At 38.0% G+C, this 24,206-nt stretch overlaps 2 protein-coding genes across 4 annotated transcripts in view; one reads left to right on the top strand and one right to left on the bottom strand.

The window, feature by feature from the left end:
- polr1a (RNA polymerase I subunit A) overlaps window positions 1-16,058 on the bottom strand; it is a 36,170-nt gene extending 20,112 nt beyond the window's left edge. For 2 of the 3 annotated variants that reach the window (XM_035532019.1, XM_027008649.2), the window contains exons 1-12: window positions 15,912-16,058; window positions 15,410-15,614; window positions 15,165-15,314; window positions 14,820-14,927; window positions 14,463-14,548; window positions 14,255-14,343; window positions 14,028-14,108; window positions 12,480-12,567; window positions 12,219-12,378; window positions 5,254-5,430; window positions 5,004-5,126; window positions 4,447-4,674 (exon numbers count right to left, since the gene is read on the bottom strand). In XM_035532019.1, coding sequence (XP_035387912.1) covers window positions 4,447-4,674; window positions 5,004-5,126; window positions 5,254-5,430; window positions 12,219-12,378; window positions 12,480-12,567; window positions 14,028-14,108; window positions 14,255-14,343; window positions 14,463-14,548; window positions 14,820-14,927; window positions 15,165-15,314; window positions 15,410-15,614; window positions 15,912-15,988 — 1,572 coding nt within the window. In that variant the 5' untranslated portion in view covers window positions 15,989-16,058. The remainder of the gene's footprint in view (window positions 1-4,446; window positions 4,675-5,003; window positions 5,127-5,253; window positions 5,431-12,218; window positions 12,379-12,479; window positions 12,568-14,027; window positions 14,109-14,254; window positions 14,344-14,462; window positions 14,549-14,819; window positions 14,928-15,164; window positions 15,315-15,409; window positions 15,615-15,911) is intronic. The other variant, XM_035532020.1, reaches the window with a different exon arrangement.
- A 263-nt stretch (window positions 16,059-16,321) lies between these two features.
- On the top strand, window positions 16,322-23,703 carry ptcd3 (pentatricopeptide repeat domain 3). Its single transcript, XM_035532040.1, has 24 exons — window positions 16,322-16,426; window positions 16,659-16,708; window positions 16,905-16,944; window positions 17,040-17,085; window positions 17,190-17,258; window positions 19,230-19,334; window positions 19,415-19,538; window positions 19,643-19,752; window positions 20,030-20,106; window positions 20,260-20,347; window positions 20,445-20,505; window positions 20,619-20,701; window positions 20,806-20,950; window positions 21,121-21,171; window positions 21,330-21,419; window positions 21,621-21,649; window positions 21,756-21,862; window positions 22,015-22,093; window positions 22,172-22,262; window positions 22,342-22,427; window positions 22,866-23,014; window positions 23,121-23,162; window positions 23,295-23,453; window positions 23,569-23,703. The coding sequence occupies exons 1-24, from the start codon at window positions 16,338-16,340 to the stop codon at window positions 23,606-23,608; spliced, it is 2,010 nt and encodes a 669-aa protein (XP_035387933.1). The 5' UTR covers window positions 16,322-16,337; the 3' UTR covers window positions 23,609-23,703.
- Window positions 23,704-24,206: the final 503 nt, after the last annotated feature.

Here is a 24,206-nt window from a genome sequence, read left to right as displayed (position 1 = left end):
TATTTTCTGCTGTCTACGTGCAACCGTTTGCCAGAAATCCCATGATGAATACAGTGAGTTTTTTGGGGGTAAATTTCCACAGCAAATCATGCCTCTCCTTCTGGTATAAAATAACTTCAGATTTTGTCACAGAAAATTCAACTACTAGACTTTTTTATTTTAAAAAATCTAATCTTTGATTGACACAGTTCACAGACCTGTAGCTTTGACGCTGCTTCCTGTTTTTGAAACTGTTTTGTGCCAGCACCATTCTAGCACCATACATACTAGCTCTTACTAGTCTCTAGCTATTTATCAGTTTTTTCCTTGGACTTAACTACATTTTACCTGCAAACAGGCAACTTCCATCAGACATCGAAAACTACTTTATCACCACAAACTACAGCCAAAGAAATACCATATACGTAAGTAACGATAACATTTTGCATTTCTATCATGGCCACTTCCGTTCTCCTTCAGTGCGCCCAGTGCAGCATATTTAGTTATACTTCTTCTGTCATTATCGATTGTTTATTCTCTGGGAAGTGTGGATTAATTGCTAGTCTGACAGAGAAGATTCCAGCACTAAAAGTGCGCATCCAGCCCTTAGAAAGTGTTAGACCTACGGAGGAACTAGAAGTACAAGCTCTGGATGCCGTAGGGGAAGTTGGCACGCCCTCAACTCCGGCACTACGGCCCTCGCAGCGGGGCGAATGGGTGACATTTTGGCAAAATAGCCAAGCTTCAGCTCACCCACGGGAGCACTACACATCCTCAATTCACAGATTGCCCCACTAAGTGAGGCACCTGTTGAGAAGCCTGTTGAATGAGCTCTGGTTATAGGGGACTGTTTTGCAACACGTGAAATTAGAAAGGGCTTTAAGGACACCAGCAGCAGTAGTTAGCTGTATACCAAGGGCCAGAATTTATTAACATATTTGCAGATTTCCTCTCTAATCTAGTCACACTAGTAGAAAGAGCCATTATTGCTGGTGATTTCAGTATTCACTATGATAGTGCCCAAGACTCTCTCAGATTGGCCTATAGTTCTATATTAGAATAAACTTGTTTCACCCAATGTATGAAAACCCACACACTCTGGTGGACATACACTTGACTTAGTACCGTCATACTATTTAGACATAGAAAACAGTTATACTACCCCAGTTGGATGCCATCTCAGACCATTCTCTAGTTTCATTTGAAATACATATAAGCCACAATTTAGTAACCTTGCCTCGCTATCGTAACAGACATATGATCACATCAGCCACTGCACCTAGATTTATTGTTAATTTCCAAGCCTTTGTGACTAGGATACCCTCAAACCCCACAGAACCTGATCAAATAACTGAAGGCTTAGAATCCATTTAAGAATTAAAAAATGTGTGTCAAATAATTAGTACCTTATAATGATCAATTAAAAAAAAACAAAAAAAAAAACAAAACACACACACGCACTCAAAAAATAGAATGTAAAATGGCACCACACTAAGCTTGTAGTCTTCCTGCTTGCATGGAAGGAGAGATTTCTCAAGTATAGAAAAACAACTTATTACTGCTCGAACAGCTTTACTCAACCCTAATAGAAAATAATAAAATTATCCTAGATTTCTATTTAGGATAAATAGAAGTGCACATCTAACTAGGAATAAAACCGACACCAATGCTCAGATTACATCACACAGTAGTAATCAGTTCATAAATTTCTTTAATGAGAAAATTATGCACATAAGAGAACACAGTATTAACATAATGTCGGGCAGCTACTTAGAGATCAGAACAACCAAGCCAAAAAGGATTCTAGAATCCTTTACATCTATCCAAGAGCCAGAACTTACATCTTGGACCTTGTGCTCAAAATCATCTACTTGCTTACTTGATTTACTGCCCACACACTTTCTTAAGGAAATCCTACCTGAAGTAATTGAACCTTTACTAAATTTAATAAACTCCATCATGAACCTTGGCTACATTTCTAAATCACTCAAATTAGCAGTAATCAGACAACTTATCAAAAAATAAGTGACCCATGTCAGCTATCAATCTACAGGCTGATCTCAAACCTTCCATTTATTTTCAAGATCCTAAAAAAGCTGTAGTTCAGCAGCTAAGCTCATACCTGAATTCGAAACCAGATACATGAAGTCTTTCAGTCAGGGTTTAAGCCTAATCATAATATGGAAACAGCACTAATTAAAAAGTTATTAATGACCTGTCGTTGGCTTTTCACCAGGGTCCTGTCTCTTATCTTATATTGCTTGATCTGAGTGCAGCATTTGACACTATAGTTTACATTTGACCTTTCCTGGTTTAAATCTTACCTAGCTGGTCGCTACCAGTTTGTTAACATAGATAGAGACTTCTCAGCATACAACAAGGTTTGCTATGGTGTCCCACAAGGATCTGTTCTAGGGCCTTTGCTTTTTTTCTTTATATATGCTGCCTCTAGGTGATGACATACGTAAACACTGTACAAACACAGCCAGAGTTCTTACTAGAACAAGAAACTTTGATCACATCACTCCTATCTGAGCTACTTTACATTGGCTCCCAGTAAAACTTCGTATTGATTATAAAATACTTCTAATGACCTACAAAGCACTGAATGGTCTTGCCCCACAGTACCTTAGAAAACTCCTGCATTACGATCCACCACGCCTGTTTAGATCAAATGGTGCTGGCTCTTTTCCTATAAAGCTCCCACACTATGGAATAACCTTCCTGTAAATCTTTGAGATTCAGGCACAGTCTCAATATTTAAGGCTAGGCTGAAAACCTGTACAGTCAGTCATTTTATTAACTACTTCCCATCTTGGGTAAAGGTGTAGATCTGGGCCATTGAGAGTTATGGTTAACTTGGATGTTATAATGCTGTCACTTCACCTCTCTTTTGTCACTGAAGTTTGTTCAGCGGCAGAGTGCTGATGTTCCAGGGTGCCCTCATGCCTGTTTTTCCTTCTGGCTCTCTTCTATTAGCTGTGCTGCCATAGTTAGATCTGCCAGAGTCCACTTTTGCACGTTATAGTTCCCCAATTTACACCGCCTAGTACCTGGACATGCCTAATAATCTAGTCTCCCTTTTTGCCGATGTACACTTACCCCTGATGTCACGATGTTACTGAGCCTCAACCCATCTCAGCTGCCATGGATACTCCCACCACCCCCTGATGTTCTGTAGACCACCACACCTCCAGCCCAACCAACTACTTCACGTTGCCATTGACAGACGTTAATCATGCAAGATGGGTTTCACACACACACACACACACACACACACACACACACACACACACACACACATGGTTGACAGCAGAATAGGACTTCTAAACAACCAGAATAGACATTCATTACTTATTTCTTTATTTTTAGTATTTTTTGTCTCACTACTCATTCCCCTCTTTATTGTTTATATTACTGCAATTGTAGTGTCTGTTGCCAACCAAAGGAGGATGCTGGATTCAGACACGTAAAGCTGCTTTGTGACAATGGCTGTTGTAAAATGTGCTATATAAATACATTTTACTTTATACATTCAGATCATGCAAAGCAGCTGGAAATAAAATCAGCACTTGAAACTATAAGGTTACATACTCTATTAGAGAATAATGTAATGCTCCTTTCAAGTGAGGGGACAAAACTTGCCCTTTACGGAGGAGTTTAAGCATCTTGAGATTTTGTTCATGAGTGACGAAAAGAATAGTGTACAAGATTGACAAATGGATTGGGTCAATGCCAGCATTGTTGCGATCACCAAATTGGTCTGTGGTGGTGAAGCAGGAGTGTAGTCCTAGGACGAGCATCTCTGAATTCCAGTCAAACCATGTCCCCATCATTACTTATGGTAATGATATGAATATGGATATTGACAAAGAATAAGGTTGTGAATACAAGCAAAAGAAATTATGTTTCTCCACAGTGCCGCTGGACTCTAATTCCATGACAGCCGGCAGGGCTCTTAAATCCCTGGAAGGCTTCAGAGTACAAGTGCTACTCCTCAAGATTGAAAGGAGTCAATTTAGATCATGTGACGATAAATATGCCCACCGGTCTACTACCACTACAGCTGTTACAAGCACATCCCACTGGAAGATGGTCCATAGGGAGAGCCATAACCTACTGCAGGAATTATATCTCACAGAAGGCCTAGGATTATCTGCGAGTCCCACAGCAGCTGCAAGAATTTCTTACAGGGAATAGAAAAGTCTGGGCCGAACTGGCCCGGAAAAGTGGAATGATGTGCAACACACTTTAGAACATAGCAATACAGTACATACACACACAACCTGCCCCACACTGGGTTCAGTTGGCTTTATAACCAAAATGTATAACCAAAACCAAAATCTCACCATATTCATCTTAAACAGAAGCTCAAATTTGCAACAATGAGGAGTATGTCAGGCCCCAACAAGTGTGCGTTCCCCTATAAAGAGCCCCATGTCCCTCAAAATTACAATCCATACTCACAATTTTCATGGGCATGCGATGCTGGCCTGTACTGGGTGTTAAGAGCTGCTTGGCAATGGCCTCCCTCTGGGTTGGGTTAGTGCTGCTTAGGATAGTACGTGAGCCATCCTCATTAATCACCATGGAGGCTCCCGGGTGCACATTTGGCCCATTGAGCACAGCCTGCCGTAGCTCCTTCACATTCCAGGGTGTGACCGGCTGTGGGTATGTCAGTTTGGTGGCAAACACCTGGAATGAGGAGAAAGAACTGCTTGATCTTTAATGTGTGGGAGGTGGTGCTCCTGAGAGTATATGTGAGAAATATGAAAGTAGCAGTGGTAAAACTGAGAAACTGTAAGAAATTTTGACTATTCAGTTTAACTAAGAATAGCTCAAAAAAAAAAAAAAAAAAAAAATAAAAAAATTTTGTACATTTTTGTAATTTCTGACTAATAAACAATACATTTTAACCAATTTAATTCAAAGACTGAATTTGTATACAGCAGAAAACATTTTTGTAAATACATATTGACAACTCAAGTAGTATGATGATAATGAAATGCAGAAAACTTTCTTACTATGGGTATTCCGATCTCATTTGTTCCGATGTACATGTCAGGACAGATGACAGAGCGAGCGGCATAGTCCACTCTCTTGCCCATCATATGCTTCCTGAATAGACCGTCCTTCTTTTCGAAGAGCTAACAGCAACACAAGGCATGTCACAAACCATAAAAGAACAGTGTAACAGAGTCTAGCCAAAAGCATGAAATCAGAAAACTAATTTAAAAAAAAAAGTGGAGGACAAAGCACAAAAAAACATGAAACCTGGCGGATTCCAGGAAATTTTTCAGTCATTAGCTTGTCCAAATCGCTGTCAAACACAACATTGACGTGACTCTGCAGGCGGATCCAGACGTTATAAAGTTTATCTGTGAGGGTGACTCCAGGCAGGCTGGCTAAAAACATGTGGTCCATCTGGCTGGTCTTTGCTGTTTCTGTGGGCTAGAATGAGAAATTGCATAATTTTTACTTTAAAGCAGTAATTGGCTTGAGAAAGGTGCAAAAAAAATAAAAAATTTGTGTTATGCAAAAGGAAAATAAAACCAGGCAGGAGACCTAACGGACATTACATTACGGCAATACTTTTGGACATCATAGAAAGGAAGAGGGTTAATTTAGCTGAAGTTTATGTGGAGTTGTTTCAGGGCAGTTATGAGGTGGAAGCGGAGAAACTATTCAATGGTTTATAGCATGGACTAGCTACGATGTTTGCATCATAAATCACTGGAGGTTTCCATTCACTGCTGGAAAAATTTGTAATCCTGATGCGAATTGTAAGTATATATTAGAAAGCATACCATTTCTTTAGAGTATTCCAGTATTTTTCCAAGTATAACCTTTTAGCCTAATTGCAATGAAGCTAATAGCAATGAAGCTCATATTGTTTAGCCTTTAACAAAGGCTATAACAAACGCTATAACAAAGGCTATAACAAACGCTATGTGACGCTATAACAAAGCTAATATTGTCTTTTAGTAAGTTGCAGAACACTGTTGTGATGCTTTATCAAAAAAATCTTGCACGCTTAATGTATAGTGACTGATGACTCTGCATGCATTTGGAGAGGTTTTTGGGCACTTTGGAAGTGTCTATGATACCTAAGGGTGTACACCTACTGTGTAGCTCCTGAACAATTTCATTCATAGAAAGTGAAAAAGTTTTGAGCATATACAACACCCTGGTGAATCAGGAAATGTAGAGCATGACTGAAAATGAATCTCCAGCATCCAAATACATTATAAAATACAAAAATAAAAAGCATTTGATATTTTCTTCTGTTATTAGATGAGCCCAAATGGAACCTAAATAATGGAAAAATAAGCCTGGGTGTGAATTTGAATCCTGAATTAACATTGTGCTACAAATACAAGTACAAGTACAAATTGTTAAAAAATGGATCTTAAAACTGTAGGTGCACCTAGGGATTAAGTAAACCCACTTTACTGAGTTTTGTTGGGGTGTAGTAACATCTATTCAGTATGATATACCCAATATATTTACTTCTCTGATACACTTCCCATTGTTTAAAAAAAAAATCCTATCCCATGTTTCATCATCAAATGTACAACCCAAATCCTTTTCCCCCACATCGTCCTAAGGTTTTTACAACCAGCGTTACCCATGGACCCATCTTTTACAAACATGCTGCTTTATGAAATATTCTTGATAATTGTAAAAAAGACTGGGGATTTTCTCTGATGAAACTGAAGCTTTCCCTTTAAAATAACAAATATATAGAGAAATGACAATTTCCCTCCAAATTAAAATTTTCCTTCATTCCATTACAGGGAAGAAAATTACTTATTTAATATTTAATAAATAAAATATTTATTAAGATTCAATAAGCCATTGCCTCATTCATAAAAGATGTCAGAATAACTTAAAGAAAAGAAAAGAAAAGAAAAAAAAAACACTAACTAACTATCTTGGCATAGTTGAATAAGGAGAGTTTGGTACATGGAACAAACTTCGTAAACCTCAAACTTTTGTCACCTACCTCAAAGGCAAGTCCTGCATAAGCAAAACAGGGTCATCAAATGAGAAAAATGTTTTTAAAATCCTAGAATGTTATCCAACATCTTGAACGACTAAAATTTGTAACTGTGAAATTTGCATACACCAGCCCATGTTCTGCAGGTATTATGAAAAATCAAATGAGACATTTGGTTCTCATGAGAACAGACCAATGGGCATGGCTGACATTCATATTTAACAGGACAAGTTCAATTGCTTTTTACACTTTATGCCAGACAGTTTCTCAAACCTTAAGCCACAGACACACCACACAACTTTCAATGTCATCAGATTGCTATACTGTTCACACAAAAAAACTTACTATCTTGTAATCTGGAATCTTGATGCCATTGTGGTTTGCGCACTATATGACTTATCAGCGACAAGATAACACTAGTTGCTTAGCTACAGGTTGCCGTTTCACCATATGGCGAGTCTGTATGGCTTCCAAGCTACATTGTGCCATGGAAAATGATGCAATGCCATGTGCAAGATGGATTGATTTTCATTGTAAAGTAATAGATTCTGTGCTAAATTTGTAACTATCAAGATACTAGCTCTTCCATCTGTCCAGTTTCTGGGCTATTTCACACATACCTACACTTACATTTATGGAATTCAGCAGACGCTCTTATCCAGAGTGACTTACAAAAGTGCTTTTCACCTCCTCACCCAGGTTTCCCCTCACTCCATATTTGGCAATGTCATTAGTTGTAGCTCAACATCGCACTCACTACCAGTAATAACCTTACTGCAACACTTTTCACAATGTAGGATTTAGACTCGCCGACACGTTCCAGATATTTAGCATGCTAGATATTTTTTTTTTCAGTTAAAGCCAGATCATGAAGGTTTTGCAGTGAGCTAACCAGTTTAAAGCAGTAATATTGGAAAGTTAGTTGCTAGCAGGCTCTAAATAACTAAACAGCATGACAACCTAGCTTATTAGCAGAGAGGTTCATTTTATTTTCCTACCTGTCTCATTCAAATAAATAGCCTGTGCTGGCATATAAACTAATTAGTGTGATTGCTTAGTAACTACACTGAAGTGGAAACAATTGTCATTTGACGAGACTAGTCAGTCTGTTAAAATCAGTTTTGTTTGAGAACTGCAATATCCCTTATGCTCAACAGTTTTAATTTACTTTGTGGTTGTGACGCGACAAGGCAATAGGATGCCGAGAAGGGGCACGTTCAAACATACATTTAATTAACACAGAGACGACACATCTAACCCCGCACTAAACACCTTTCAAACACCAACAACACATACTACAACACAAGAGACAGATATACATACAAGAGGATTACACATAATACAGAACAGGTGGACGACACGAAAGGGCATGGCAACACGGACGAACACACACACGCACGCACACCCACACACCAAGACATTTGAGGGGGGGGCGGGGCTGTAACATGACAGTGGTGGTGTTGGAATGAAAAGCAAGTACAGTAAGATACTAGTAAGCTTCAAGATTAATTTTATTTTCCTGGTTGTGTCTCATTCAAAGAATTAGTCTGTGCTGTCACAAATCTAGAAAATAAGATTTCTCTGTCAATCCCTGTCATGTATTTTATCATTATAACATGGGCATGTAGATCAGAATAAAGAAATAGAATATTCTGATCTACATGCCCATGTTATAACTATAAAATACACGACCACTACTGACACACTACTTCTGAGGCAAATTGTATGTTATATCCCGGCCACCTCCAATAGTAGTAAGTAACTCGTTATTGGTTGCCAACAAATATTTTTGTGGATAATTTGTGCTAAAACCTTATCTAGCCTCAAAGCTAATATCTTGGAACATATTTCACAAATCAAAATGACCTGTGTCTTAAGCTTGTGGGGTTTTTTTTTTTTCCCCTAAATATGCAAAAATAAGTTTGGTGCAGCTTCAATATCTTCAGCACGTGACAGCAGCTATAAAGGGTGAAAAGGAGGAGAGGTGGCTGACCACTGCCAGGGTACCAAAGATAGCTTACACCTTATCGACCCCTGCCTTATTATCTAACTTTCCACTCCCTTTTTCCAGGACATCTAAGTGTCAAATCCAGAGATTGGAATGTAGGAACCTTCTACTAGCCTGTTTATACTGTTGAAACTAGAACCCTAATCCAAAAGACTAATTTACCAGGACAACCAAAATTTGCCATGCACATCCCAAGGATATAATAATAAATCCCCCCCCCCCCACGACGCCCCATGCCTTATAGTTCTACAAAGTTTTTTTTTTTTAATCTGGTATGGTGTTTGCTTCTATTATTTTCGTAATTTGACCATGGTTTTCTTTTCTTATTTTCCTCATTACTTGTTCATCATTATTTTCCATTACTGATATAATTATCTTCATTACATGTTGCTTACCTCATGGTTATTGCACATAAAAATACTTAACTATTTCTAAATGTGATGACTAGAAATCTTATATGAACCAACTAGACAAAATATATTTAGACAAAGTTAGCAGTTCATAGTTTTCAATAAAGTAGGAAAGGAAATGTTTCTAATCGCTTTGCATATTCTATGTGTGGTACTATATTTGTAAACTTCATTCAAAGACCATGCCATATAAAACCGTTCAAGAAATGCAGGATTATTTGATTTTGTTTCATCTGTTCAATCTCCTTAGAATGCCTTAATAGGAAATTTACCCCTCTCATTAGAACAATGGATATATACATATGCATGAACCTTGAACAGGTGTTCCCTCCCTTGGCATGTACCTGATAAATAGGTGTGTTGATAGTTTTAACGACGGGAGTGATGGGAAAAAGGGCAAAGAAAGCAGACAAATAGGTTGTGTGCCCGAAACTGGAAAAAACTGCAAAGCTTAACCAAGAAGTTTAAAATTTTTTGAGAAACCAGGCCTATAGGCTCCTCATTTTTCTCATATTATTGTTTAAATTTATATCTTTTAGTCCATACTTGTCCGGGTTTGTTCATATTTTTTGATCAAATAAACCTGTTTTTATTTGTTCTGATAGAATCTGAAGTTTTGTTGCGAGGCCATCAATTAAATCTTCTAGAATCTTCAGCAAAGACGAACATCCTATAGAATTACCAGTACTATAGACTCCTGCAATGTTATCATCTGGAAAGGCCTACATGCAAAGGCAGCTAGCTCTCTGACTGAGCCAGCTTCAGGAATCAAGTCCTGGGTCATTTTATTGTCAATCAGCCCCACATCACGCGGGCAGGCTTGTGAACCAGCAATGCAACAGAAATAGGACTCCTCCACTATCCACTCAGATGGTTTGACCTGGTTGAACCTATCAAACTAGCCTAAGCCCTGCATCATTAGTTGACATCAGTTAGGCTTTTGTAACATCTATGAATTAGGACGCTTGTATTCTTCCATCTACTGAGAAGCCTGTTCAGTCATAGTTAGATCACCTCACAGGTCACAAATTATGTTTTAATAATTAAAATTTATTATTATTATTCCTCCCTTTGTTTTAGCGATGCTCGGTTCACCACGAATCTTGTTTGGGTTAATTTTGTTTGATTAAATAATTCTACTATAGCTCCATGTTAGTAGATTCATTTCTAGTCATTAGCATATTCCTTAATTTCCTTTATGAAATAATAATTAAAATTAGAGGTGGTGCCCCAAATAATCTCATCAATTTATTGAGGTGTTCATAATGGTACACCAGGTATAGTTGAAACACTAAGCATGGAGTAGCTTCATGATTACCAGGGACTCGCAGGGAGGTAGTGTGTGTGAAATATTACAATGACAATTCAATTAATGTCGCTGATAATAATCCAATTGTAATCATATCAAAGTGAGATGATCACCTACTGCTGTTGGTCAAACAGTCAAATAGCACAAAATAAGATATTTGGCATTGTTTTTGCAGCTAGCATAGTTCCCCTAATGCAGCTGCAACTTTGTCTGACTGCGCGAACATTAGCTAAGATAAGTAATGTTATTTTGTCAACATAGTGTTGACTAAGCCCACTTTTGTACAAGTGACCTAGGTCACTCATCATAACACTATTAAAATTAGGCCTATACACTATTAAAAATATTGTATTATATAACCTAAAACATTTGTAGCTCTACAGTGCTAAAATGTAACCTGCTTATGCACTAGCCTACAGGGGAAGAAGAAAAACAAAACAAAACATTTTCATTAATTTACAACAGGGAAAAAATTATCCTGTGTTTATTTTCAGCCAGGTATAGTGGCAAATATTTCACTATATATGATTGGTACTACTGATATTAATATATCTGTGTGGTATTGTTTCACCTACAGTAAGACAAAGCGCTGCCATCTATTGAGCATGTACCATCACGTGGTTGGTCTGTACCCCCCAACTTTTAGTCAAACTCCCCAAACAACCAAGCACCACATTGATTTAACTGCCCTTTCACATACAAAAACCTAACTGTTATTCCTTTCTGAACATTAATATAAAACAAAAGGGTGTTCTATTAACTGTGTTAATCTTTGCTACCCATTGGTGTGGAGCTCAGAGGCAACATTTTGACGTACTTGTATACTTTGTACATGTATACTTAAATATCAATAATTTATTTGGACAGATTGACCTCTAAAAGAGCTGTTTATTTGATAATGACTTTAATTGAGTATGGAGACTCTGTAGCATACTCCATGGCCACCTCTGAACACCTTGAAGTTAGTACACTGTTCAGTGGTATTTATGACAGCTTTATGGTGGTTTGGGGAAATAGTGAAGTACATATAAATATTTTAAAAGGGACCTCAATGATGGACAGTACTGGAAGGTGGTGACTGACCATGGTGGGCCATCTGGGCCAAAAATGCCAGGGGAAATTTTTTGGTCCCAGTCTGGTTCTAATAGTTGTACATCCTGTGCTATTCTTTGCTTCCATGAACTGTAAGCTATACAGTTTTCCCTAATAAATGCTTTAAGTCCCAAATAGCAGGTAGCCTTCCTGTTGTCCCAATATATTATTCCTAGAAATAATTTAATGCAATTCCTCACAACAAACTGTTCCCCTTGTAGAATACCTGAATTCAATCTACCCCCGCTGTTTTATTTTCCAGCATTTAAATCTGTGTGTACTTCCACTAGTGCATGATCTGTTATGGCCATCACCACTACATTGCAATCCATGACCAAATTAAGAATTGAACCAGAGAGCCATGAATATCCAACAGAGTATGAAAGTGTTTTGTACTCATTTTCTGCAGTGGGTTCCTACCTCCTCCAGTTCTGTCTGAGTACAGTCTACCTTTTGAGCCTCTGCTGCAATGAGAGCAAGCAGTTTCTGAATGATGATATTATCTTTGATCACTGCCTGCATGTTCACTGTCTGGCCATTGGTGAACATTTGGTCTCCCAGACGATTAATGGGACGATACCTAGTGCCAGAAAAGACCAAAACAAAACACATTTAAGAGGTGAAGAAATGAGGATGGACACACCATAAACTTGACAGCAGACTTCCAATATGAATGATTACCTGCATGGAGGAACCAATAACAATTCTAGGAAGAACATATCTGGGCTGTTCACAGCCAGGCCTGAGAATAAGTGCTTCAGGAAGAAACCTAAAAGAGATCATCGACCACTTAAAAAGGGCACCAACAACACTACAATTTCTCAATTACAGTGCATTCAGAAAGTATTCAAATTCCTTTGTTACATAATGTGTGTTGTGGATTTGACCTTTATTCAGTACTTTGTAGGAGTCCATTTGGCAGCAATTACAACTCCAAGTCTTTATGGATATGTCTCTACAAGCTTTACAAATCTGGATTTGGGCAGTTGGTTTATCATATTCTTCATGGCAATCTGTAAATTGTGTTCTTCTGATCTCTCCATAAATGTTAAATGGGTTTAAGATCGGGTGTGGGCCAAGACACTCAAGAACATTCAGACACTTGCCCATAACCAAATGTGTTGTTTTGGCTCCATGCTTAGGGTCATTTTTGTCTTGAAACTATGTGCTCTAGGTCTGAATATGCAGCTGGATCCTGAACTTCCTGTGAGGCCACCGCCAGATGATAAGGATGGGCAGGATCACCCATTTCTCACTTCCTCAGTACAGGAGGACCCTATGGCTGTGCGCTCAGTCTTCTCCTATACTACCTGTACAAACAAGACTGAACAGCCATACACAGCTATAACATCACTTGGTTGTAGATCTCAGATGAGGACAAGACAGCCTATAGAGTGGTGGTCACAGTTATCAATGTGACTACAGTAGAGAAGGTCAGTAGCTTCAGGTTCCTCTGTATAAACGTCACAGAATACTTCACATGGACCACTCACGTTATGTGGTAAAGAAGGTGCAACAGTGTCTCTTCTATCTCAGAACATTGTGGAGATGTGGCATGAACCCCCACATTCTCAAGACATCTTACACATGCTCTGTAGAGAGTATCCTTTCAGGCTGCATCATTGCCTGGTATGGGAACTGCATCACATTGCAGGTGGTGGTGAGGACAGCCCAATAGATCACAGGAATTTATTTCCCAACACTCCTAGAGCTGTACACCAAACATTCTCTAAGGGAATCCAAAAGGATTATAAGAGAACCCACGCAAGCCACATATTCTCACTGCTGGCACTCTACTACCACCACTACCCCACTCATTCTGAAGTACTCATTCTCAAATACACTGTCTATTCAGGGTTTGCTTTGCAATGGTGCACAGCATGCATGTTGCATGATGTGTACAAGATATTTGTGTGAATAGTGTGTATGCAGATGTCTCTTTTACATAGACAGTGTGTATGTAAAAAAATCCTTTTGTACTTTAACACACCTATATACATCTTCCTCCCCCCCCCCAAGAATTTGTAAATTCATTATATACACATATATAGTATTTGTAAAATACTACCAGACTGTAAGAAGTATGCACTTAAGCCTTACTCCTGTGCAAGTACTCTATGAAATAATAATAATAATAATAATAATAATATATTAATAATAATAATAATAATAATAATAATAATAATGCTTAACTGGTATAAAATGGAAACCTCCTTAAGTTTAGCTTACCCTCTTTTTCCCACAGTTTGAGGACATGTTCTCGGGCCAAGCTTGGAGTCAGGTACCCACGTTTACCCATGTGAACATCATCTGAATAATAATACAAATAGAAAGTACTGGTATAGCACTAACTACAGAAATAAAGCTATAAATCATATGATTTTAACACTTACAAGTAAGTGTAAAAAAAAAAAAAAGAGAAAGGAGACATGGCAGTAGAATCAGAATGAACAAACCTGCTTCTTCTTCTTTACCATCTTTGCAAACCATACGTGTGACAATCAGTTTACTGTTGTGTTCTCTGCGTACTTGTGCTTTGACAGCCCTTTATCAAAATAAATATTTACATTTCAAATGGTGTACAAAATATACCTTACCATTATGCCTGGAAAAACGTTAAAAACAAACAAACAAAAAACGAATACAATAAAGTCTTATGCTTACTTGCAGTTGAGACATTTTCTTGAACCCATGTGGATCTTCCAAAAGTTACCAATAAGACTGTTTTTTATCTCGCAAACATTCTTCACCTGTTGGGCACATGCAAATGAGGTGGGGAAAAGGAGAGAAAACAGTTTTGCTTCTCTGGCATATTATCTATTTATCTCCTTTTTATTTTATATATATATATATATATATATATATATATATATATATATATATATATACACACACACACACATACACACAAATTCAGGTAACAGCAGTGTACTGTAGTAAGAGATGTAGAGAGATTAAAAATTGTAGTATGCAATAGTAAGTTGTACTGAAGTAAACAATAAATTAGTGATTATTACACACAGGTGCATGGTTGCAGCTGCTTTGGTTTCCTCTGATAATAGGTGCACTGAATTCCTCCAAAGCTTCCTGAATTTCCGCTCCTGATGCCTGTGGGTTACCTTCTAAAAACTGACAAACAGAGTAAGCCAATCCAATAGGTTGTAGAACTGTATTTGTTTTTAAATGAGCCTTTGATAAAGGGCCCGAATGCTATGATGCAAAAACATCCAAAGTAGAGCTCAAATGTTCTTTAAGCCCTTAAGGTAAATACCTCCACAGGAGGAGCAAGCTTAGTGTAAAGACTGTCCTTATTTTTTTAGCATTCGGCTTTACTCATGTGGTAAACACTACACAAAAGATGCTTACCTGACTGAGAGCAATCTCAAGTTCATAGACTTCCTTCATTGCTCCTACATCTAATAACTTGAGTTGGTACAGAAGCAAGTGAATGGCAGCCCTTGGACATGTCAACATTTGGCATGACAGACAGGAACCTCGCACAATCATGTACAATTTCTGATTAGGAAAAACACAATCACAATGTCTAAAATTTGAGAGCAAATTTGTTTACATAACAGAAAGTCTGTCAAACAGTCTGTGAAATACCTTACATCAAATAAGAAAGGGTTATAGACAGGTAAGTGCAAGTTTATGTGTCCAAAGTGTCCTGGGCAATGGTTGAAATCCTGCATGCACGTTGAACAGATTTCTTTGTGATCAGCCGGTCCCAGGGACAAGTCGTAAAGTCCACTGGGTGCCGAGTTACCGACATTATCCAGTATCATGGTATTGGTGACACTTTTGACACTCAATTTCCTGTGTAACAAAACGAATCGTTTTTAAGTCAATATACAATTGCTTAGATCTGCCCTGTTTGTTCAAACAGTTAGCTAGCTAGTGCATATCATTTAACCAATTAAGTAGAAGAAAACATTAATTAAAGAAGGTAATTAAACAGACAAGCAGCTACAATGTTGCAGATCTTCAAAAAAGGTAAAGAAAAGTTTAACATATCCGGGGTTGCATGATTTGCTAGCTAGCTAGCTAGCTAGCTAGAAAAGTCTTATATGGATGTTTTAGTTTTACAATATCAAAAGAACATATACGCATGACCTTATTTCGTCGGGAGAGTACATGCCAAATGACATGCCTTCCAATCGCCTCCATGGCGTTTCCTTTAAAAAAAGCATTTTCTAGTTAAAACATTAACAGTACAATTTCACCTAACTCCAGTCAAACTAACCAGCAAACAGTTTTCATGTGCTTATTCTGTGAAACACGTGTCTAACTATGGCGCAAATGGGAAAAACCAAGTAAGAAAAAGAAATAATTTGAAAGAAAGTTGAAATTCCCGTTAAGAAAAACATTATCAGATGGTGTACAAATCTAGTTTAACGTAATGCATTCAATGTTGGGATAGTCAGATTCTTGCGATGGATAATATCACGAAACTTTGCTGCAAAAAATCATGCTCCCCCTACATGAAAATAGCACATAGTACAGTCCTATTACGCAGACCGCGCTTCGGTTTGTAGCAAAATGGCGTTATCCCGTTCGCAAGTAGTGAGTCAATTATATAAAACAGTTAGATTGTTAAACAATAGTTTAAAGGAAACATGGTTTCGGAGGTAAGGCTATGAAAACTGTATTTAAAATATTTTTGATAACGTGTTATTACCCACATTGTGTCCTATGATACCAAGGCATGGTGGGAATCTTTACGACAGGTCAAGCCAATGATTGTGTAGCTAACCCTGTGTAAGCTAGGTTAGCTGGATAAAGATCTAACCTATAAAATAATTTGACTCTGAGGTAAACTGTATGATGTGTAACATTTTGTGATAATTGCTACATTAACAGACGTTTTGGACTTTGCTCTGCCGCTAAACAACCTTCCTCGACAGTATCAGGTAATCTAAAATCCTCTCCTGCATGTTAGCTGCACGATTTGTTAATTTTCCGTAGATACACAGGTCTGTGCTGTAGAAAGTATGTCATGCAAAGTATTCAGAAGTGATGTGTTTTGCATGGCCAGTACAAATAAATCGATACCTGTAAGTCAGTTTTCCTATTCAAACCTTAGTCTCTCTGCAACTCTTCTATCAGGCTCAGAAGAGAAAATTATCATTCCAAAAATGAAAACATGGTAGGATATTACTTAAGCGCCCCTCTTTGTTTACAAAGTCATGCTTATAAATGACACGATTTGTCCAGTCATTGTTCACATATTTTCTGCAACAGGAATGCAGAGGCTGTGTTACAAGCTCTGGCATCAACTGTAAATAGGGTATGTTAAAACATGCCTTTTTGATTGTGTAAATGGAGAGTTTGAGAGCATTTCTTCATTGATTATGTGAACTATACATTTATAAACTTTTTGTAATTTTTCAGGACACTACAGCATCAAATTATGTGTTTCAGGATGACTCTTACCTCACACCAAGAACATCTAGAGAATTTGTGAGTGTTCTGTTTGATCAAGAATTGTAGCCAATATGTAGAGTTTAAGTTGGCATATACAAAGAAGGCAGAGGTAAACTTTAATCAATATAAAATGGATTTTACATAGATATTTGATAGTTCAACAAGACTCAGTAAAATGGGTTTAATTAAAGAGTTTGAAATTTGAACAAGATGCATGCATATTTGCATTATGGGGATGTCCTATGGTTTTCCCTTTGTATGTTTGAAATATCTGGGTAGTTCACATTCTAACTATTAACCCATATCGCCAAAATTGTCTGCTTGGGGACAAAACAGCAGTGCTGCAGTTCAGAGTATTAACAACTACTTTGAGCTCAGTTGATTCTTAGATGTTGGAAAGGGTCTTGAATTTCTTCACTAAAAATGTGAAGGGGATAAATTATTTAAACTGTTGCATTTGAAATGATGTTGAGTAGACTGAACTGGGAAAGTGATATGATTTTAAAGAGCAATATTAGAGCCATAGTAGGTATATGTCTAGAAGGAGCAGCTTAACCTTGACAACAATATGATGTGCAGATGCATTACATATGTAACAGTTGCCATGTAATAATGCCCATCACATTATAATTACCAAGTAATTACCTCCTTTATGGTGTAGTGTTTTAATGTGACAGGGTTGGGTATCGTTTCATTTGACTGATTCTGATTCCGATTCTGCTTATCGATTCTTGTTCTCATTGATTCAAATTTTCGATTCCAAAATGGTGAAAAAGGTGCCAAATATTTAGATAAAAAGGATGTTTACATTTTTTATCTTGCAACTGTGATTCATGAAGTTTAGCCTTATCCACCATGCCAAATTCCTGTTTGTACTTTGTAGACTGCGTTTGTACTTTCTGTCTCCTTGTCCTTCACTGACATCACTGACTTTTCTACCTTGAACCACACGGGGATCAGCTTGTTAGTCAAAATATATCTAGAGAGGGGATTATACTTTGGATTTAGTGCCTTGGTCATCTCCCTACATGAAAGATGGTGACTCAACTGAGAATGGCTGTAGCCCTTTTACTATAATTGCCATCACCGTGACACTCCTCAGTTTCCTTAGTGTGAACAAGAAAGGGATATGCTAGCGAGGTGTTAACGCTGTCTGTGGAGCTAGTTAATGCAGCATTTGGGTTAGGAGACCGCAGTTTGACCGCAATATCATGCTGGTGGCTAAAAGGTTTTCCTTTGTTAGAGGTACACCCTCCTGTAAAACAGATCAACTTTCCTCAATATTGCACTTCGCCTTTTCATTTTCTCTCTTCCATCTGCTAATGCTACAGCGGAGCATATTGAAACAAAACAACGTGCTGATGTATTACATGACGCACTGATCCAGGTTTAAAACGCGTTAGTCGGAACCGATAATTGGAATCAAAATTTGTTTTTTAACGGGTACTCGGTGCTTATGGGCAGTGGTAGCTCTGGCTAAGGTACTTGACTTGTAATCGGAAGGTTGCCAGTTCAAGCCTCAGCACCGCCAAGTTGCCACTGTTGGGCCTCTGAGCAAGACCCTTAACGCTCAATTGTTCAAGTTGTGATCAGTCTTAATTGTAAGTCACTTTGTATAAAAGCGTCAGCTAAATGCTGTAAATGTAAATGGATCGGGTTCCAAAGCAGAACTGGGCTTTGGTCCCCAACCATAAATGTAAGGTAATGTAAATCTGTTTGTTTGGTTTCCTGCATGTTTATTATATCTTTGTTTTTGTTTAGTTTGTATAGTCCATAATATTCAATAAATCCTTTATAGTAAAAAAAAAATTGTAGCCAATATATAGTTGGCATATACTGAGTTAGTTTCACTTCATACTTGTGGTTTCAAAGGCACATTTGTTTAAAAGGTAGTTTAGAACAGTATAGTTTAATAAACAGTTTTCCAGTTTTTTTAATATAGTAAGCTCATTTAAAGTTTTTACATGCTGTAGCAAGGAGTTTTTCAGAATTTTGTTTCTTCCACAGAAACTGTATTACTTGTCCCAGGAGTCAGGCAGAAATGCGGCCAAGTATTTCATCAATACTTTCCCCAGGTATTTCCAAAAGGACTTTGCAGAACCTCATATCCCAGTAAGTGACTCTAGTAATTGCTATATTTGTCTGTCGTACCTGTTGGGTATCTGAGGCTGACTCTCCTTTACTTTTGACAGTGTTTAATGCCAGAGACTCTGGAACTGCAAATAGATGAGGTATCAGAGAGGGCTCTTACTGAGTGCATTCAGCTTAGGAAGGTCAAGGCAGCAGTAGACATGTTCGATCAGCTGACGCAGATGGGTGAGAAAAGTTCCCACAGTGCATAGTTTTAATTTTAGTCACATGGACCAAGTGGACAAAGATCCACTGAAATGACCACTAAATGAACAATAAAATTCCTTCAGGATCTCCTGTGTCATTGGATCTGACCAATGACCTTTTGGATCTGATTTGTCTCTATGGAGACCAGGAGCCAGCTCAAGATGTCCCACCAGAACAAAGAACCAATGACATGGTAAGACAAAGGTGGCAAATGGTGGCATCATGACTCCAAATGTGGGGAAAAATTTGTTATTGAAATTTGGCATCATGTCTCAGTTGAGTTTTTAGAGATTATTTTTCCCAAATAAAACCAGTTTAACTTAATCTGAAAGTGGCTAGGTGTTATACTTTGAAAAGCATGTTCATTATTTATGCAGGAAATGTATATAAATTTGTGATGTGTATATAGAGCTGTATGTGAGTAGGTTAACAGTAAATTTATTTTAAGTGTGTCTTTTGTTATGTGATAGGGGGAGAAGCATGACGAGATAAAGATAAAAAAGGGAAGACCGCGAAGAGCCTCTGATTTCCTAAAGATTGTGTGGGGGTACACTCTTCAGATCCATTTTTTTAAGATAACTTCGTATCTTGGCAAATTGATTTTGACTTGTGGTAAATGTTGGGTTTTTTTGTTTGTTTTGTTCATTTTTTAAATGTACAAAAGATCAAAGTAAACATCATTATATACAACAACCCACAGGGAGAACAACAATGCAGAAAGGATCTTTAACATGATGCCAGAACCAAATAGTTGCTCATATGGTGCATTAATTCGTGGCATGGTGAAGGTATGAGTGAGAACCAAAATCATAGCGGTAGGATTCATATTAATGTCTTTCCCAAACTTGAATATGCATAAAGTTAAGCATGTCTTTCAATCCTCAGCATGGCTCTATCCCCAAAGCATTCATCATGTACAATGATATGCTGAACAATCAACTGACTGGTAGGTTTCTTTTTTTCCCTCCAGCTGTTGTTATTGAAATAGGCTTATAGTTCTTCAATTAAGACAGAATGCAAGATGTCATTACTGGTTAAAAATGAGTGTTTATCTTCCAGCTGATGTGCACACCTTTAATGCTCTCATCAGTGCTGCCCCATACCTGAAGGAGAAATACAGTGAGAAATGGGACCTGATCATTGTATGTTTTGAGCAGCTCATTTTGATCCTGGAAATGAGATTTGATTTAACTTCCTTCTGGTGTTCACACTTTGTGTATGTGGATGTATTTCCTTTTGTCTGTAGGACCTGCTAAAGCAGATGGCCTATCAGAAGGTCAAGCCAAACGTGCTAACATTCAATGCTGTCCTAAAGGCCCTGCAGCGCTGTGGAGCCTTGGGCAGAGTGCAGGCTTTCCCTGTCCTCAATGAGATGAAGGCCCTTGGCATCGGTTTGTCCACAACCCTTCTCACACCTGTACACATTAATTTTATGTGTAAAGTTTTGTATTTTCGCTCCCCTGAAATGTATATCTATTATATTACTGAAATTATACTTTGTGTTGGTCTTATATTTGTAATTTAACCAAGTGTATGTAACTTCATTCCTCTTCCGATTCAGCTCCCAGTTTGGCTTCTTATGATCACTTCCTTGGAATCTTTTACAAAGCAGGTGAATACTGCTTTTTTGGCTTTACACACATTTGGCTTTACACACTTGTACATTATTTGTTTGAGAGCCTAAATGATCATTTTGACTGTCATATATAATTAAATTGTAATTTAACTCAGGTTGACTGGATCTTGTCATGACCTTTTCCTGTTGTACAGCCTCCCAGGCTCAAGAGCACAAAGAGATTATTCAGGAAGTGTTGAACGAGGTGTCAGGGAAGAGCTTTGCTGCCCACGACCCAGATGATGGTATAAAAACGAAGATGGCTGATTTGTTCTTACTACAGCTCATGAGGCACATGCCTTCATGCTGATGAGATTGCAGTATCTGTGGGTTTTGACACAGCGTTAAATTGTTAATGGGAACAATATTTAATAAACACACTATTCATAAGGGGTTTGGAAATGCTCCGATAATTCAATTGCAGATGTGATCTTGTTTATTTGCAGTCAATTTCTTCATGAACACCATGAAAATCGTAAGAGCCCTTTTGAACATTGGTTAGTTTAGTCATACCACCCCATTTCTTGATGCATTGTCTTTCTGCAGAACTGAACTGACATCTGTCACCTCTGAATTTTCAGTGCCTGGACACTAAAGACATGGAGCAGGCTTACAAATTGCAGAGCCTGCTTGATATAGGGGAGAACTGGAAACTGCTGGGGGATTCCTTCCACCAGAGTGTCTATTAGTGAGTGTGAAACCTCACTGAAAACTCATCATTAACATACTCATCAGTGGCCTAAAGTCATTAGTATTTTGTTATTTGCATCAACCCAAACTACTCAGGGATCATGTTTTGCCCAGTGTGCATTTAGTGGAATTAAACTCTCATTGTTGCAGTGGACGATTTTTCAACCTGCTGTGTATGATGGAACATGTTGATGTGGTGCTGAAATGGTACAGAGAGCTCAGTCCCTCGGTAAGTAGAGGAGAGTAAAGCTGGTATGACTTGGCACAAAGCAGTAAACCTTCACTGACTACTTGTTTTTGGTTGCAGCTATTCTATCCTAATTCTCAACGAATGAGGGATCTGTTTCAGGCACTTGATATGGACAACAGATTAGACATCATTCCTCAAATTTGGAAAGGTGAGTGGTAATTCTGAAGTTATCTAAAGAAAGCTTATGTATCAAAGCTTGTTTATCAAAGCTTGTATGATATCCTCAGATATCAAACGGATGGGGCATGACAACAACACAGAGCTTGTAGAGGAGATGCTTTCCCTTATGGCCCGAGAGAAACACAAGCCAGAGGTACAATCTCCATAGGAATCAAAGCAGAACATCATCTACAAATCATAGCAATACCCCAGCAAGCCAAACAGATTGTATGTAGAATTGAATAGCAGTTGTAATGTCCAGTTTTCATTCTTGGATTGAGTGACGTCAAGGGTTTTTTGGGGGGTTTTTTAAAACAAAATTGATAAAGGTATTGAGGATATTTGCACAAATACATAGAAATATTAAAGGGGTTAGACACTTGCCAATAAACATCTAGTGTAACCAACAGAATTTAAAAAGTGGTTGTCCAAAAGCAGTATATAAGCCTATGGTAAAACAGCTTTTAATAGTTTTTGCAGATTAATCTTAAAATAGACAGTGATGCCTTCATAGGAGGCTGTATTATAAAGTGAGATAAATAACACTCTTTGGGGTGGGGACTGTTATCTGCTAATTATTTGCATTATGCAGGTGCAGCAGTCATTTGCAGAGTGTGCTCTAGATGTGAAGACTCTGTACAAGCAGACTGACTATGGCAGAGTGCAGCTGAACTGGTCAGCTAGCTCCCTTAGCAGCATCACCTTGATTCTGCTGGCAGCTGGGAGGATACAGCAGGCCTGGTGAGATCTGCAAACTGCAAAGCTCAAATGACCTATATTAAAGACAAGGGGTATAACCAATGACATAAAAAACTGAAGTTTCCTAATGTTTTTATAACTTATTTAGGGAAATATTGATGCTCTTCAAAGTCACTAACAGAGTTCCATCGTAAGTATTTCTCCATTTAATTCCAAATTGCTTGCCATTATTCATGTCAATTAACAAAGTCCCATTGATCTTGGGGCATTTTTTGGGTCACTTATTTAAACTGGAACAAAATCTCTGCTTTCTCATTTACAGTGAATACCTTCTGAAACAGTTCCTGGATTGTATACAGATGAACAACAACTCTGAACAGGCTGTGGCACTAGTTCAGATTTCAGCGAGCTTCTGCTTGCCTCTTACCTCACACCTCATCAAGAGAGTGCAGCAGGAATTTGAACTAAATGAGGAGCAGAAGTAAGTCAGGGAGTGAGGTTTTGTGTGTTTTTTTTTTTAAAGAAAATAGCAGTCCATTTGTCTTGACAAGCACAATATAAAACTTAAATGTTTAATTCTGCCTCTGCCCCCCCAGGAACACCTTATCGCAACTGGAATCATCCTTATTTGAGTGATTAAAAGGCTATGGATTTGTATTTCACAAAATGTTAAATCTAATAAATTGCTAAAAAAAAATAATAATAATAATAATAAACTGATGTTAAACTGATTTCAGCTGTTCAGGTGATTTAAAAAATGTTTTCTTTACTACATAGTTAAAGGGGATCGATTTATGCTTGGAGTTTCCCCCCCCCTCCTTTTTTGTGCATGAAAGCAGCCTGACGTTACAAGTTCATGCCAGAAGAAGTAACACACTCATAGAAACCACTCCTCATTTGCCCAACATACTTTGTTGGAATTCCAGCCCTTTATTTTTGCTCCAAGATGATTTAATCTCATACCACAATACATATTGCTAGACTTCCAGCAAGCTTGTCTAAAGCAGACTGGGTGAGCTGATATTTACATTTATGGAAATTAACTGATGCTTTTATCCAAAGCAACTTACAATTATGACTGAGTAGAACTTGAGCAAATGAGAGTTAAGGGCCTTGATCAGTGGCCCAACAGTGGCAACATGCCAGTGGTGGGGCTTGAACTGGCAACCTTCCAATTATAAATTGAGAAACTTGACCACTAAGCTACCACTGGAAACAACTTTATAGGGGATAT

The sequence above is a fragment of the Electrophorus electricus genome, chromosome 12 (genome assembly GCF_013358815.1).
Source record: "Electrophorus electricus isolate fEleEle1 chromosome 12, fEleEle1.pri, whole genome shotgun sequence".
Classification (NCBI taxonomy): Eukaryota; Metazoa; Chordata; class Actinopteri; order Gymnotiformes; family Gymnotidae; genus Electrophorus; species Electrophorus electricus.
The sequence above is the reverse complement of the archived record's forward strand: the minus strand, read 5'-3'. Positions and strand labels throughout refer to the sequence as shown.

Bases quoted from the DNA above. Each gene is read 5' to 3' on its own strand.
- ptcd3 (XM_035532040.1), top strand. From the start codon at position 16,338: ATGGCGTTATCCCGTTCGCAAGTAGTGAGTCAATTATATAAAACAGTT. The intron at 16,709-16,904 runs GTAATCTAAAAT...CTCTTCTATCAG, and splicing joins ACCTTCCTCGACAGTATCAG to GCTCAGAAGAGAAAATTATC. The intron at 20,348-20,444 runs GTATGAGTGAGA...TTCAATCCTCAG, and splicing joins TAATTCGTGGCATGGTGAAG to CATGGCTCTATCCCCAAAGC.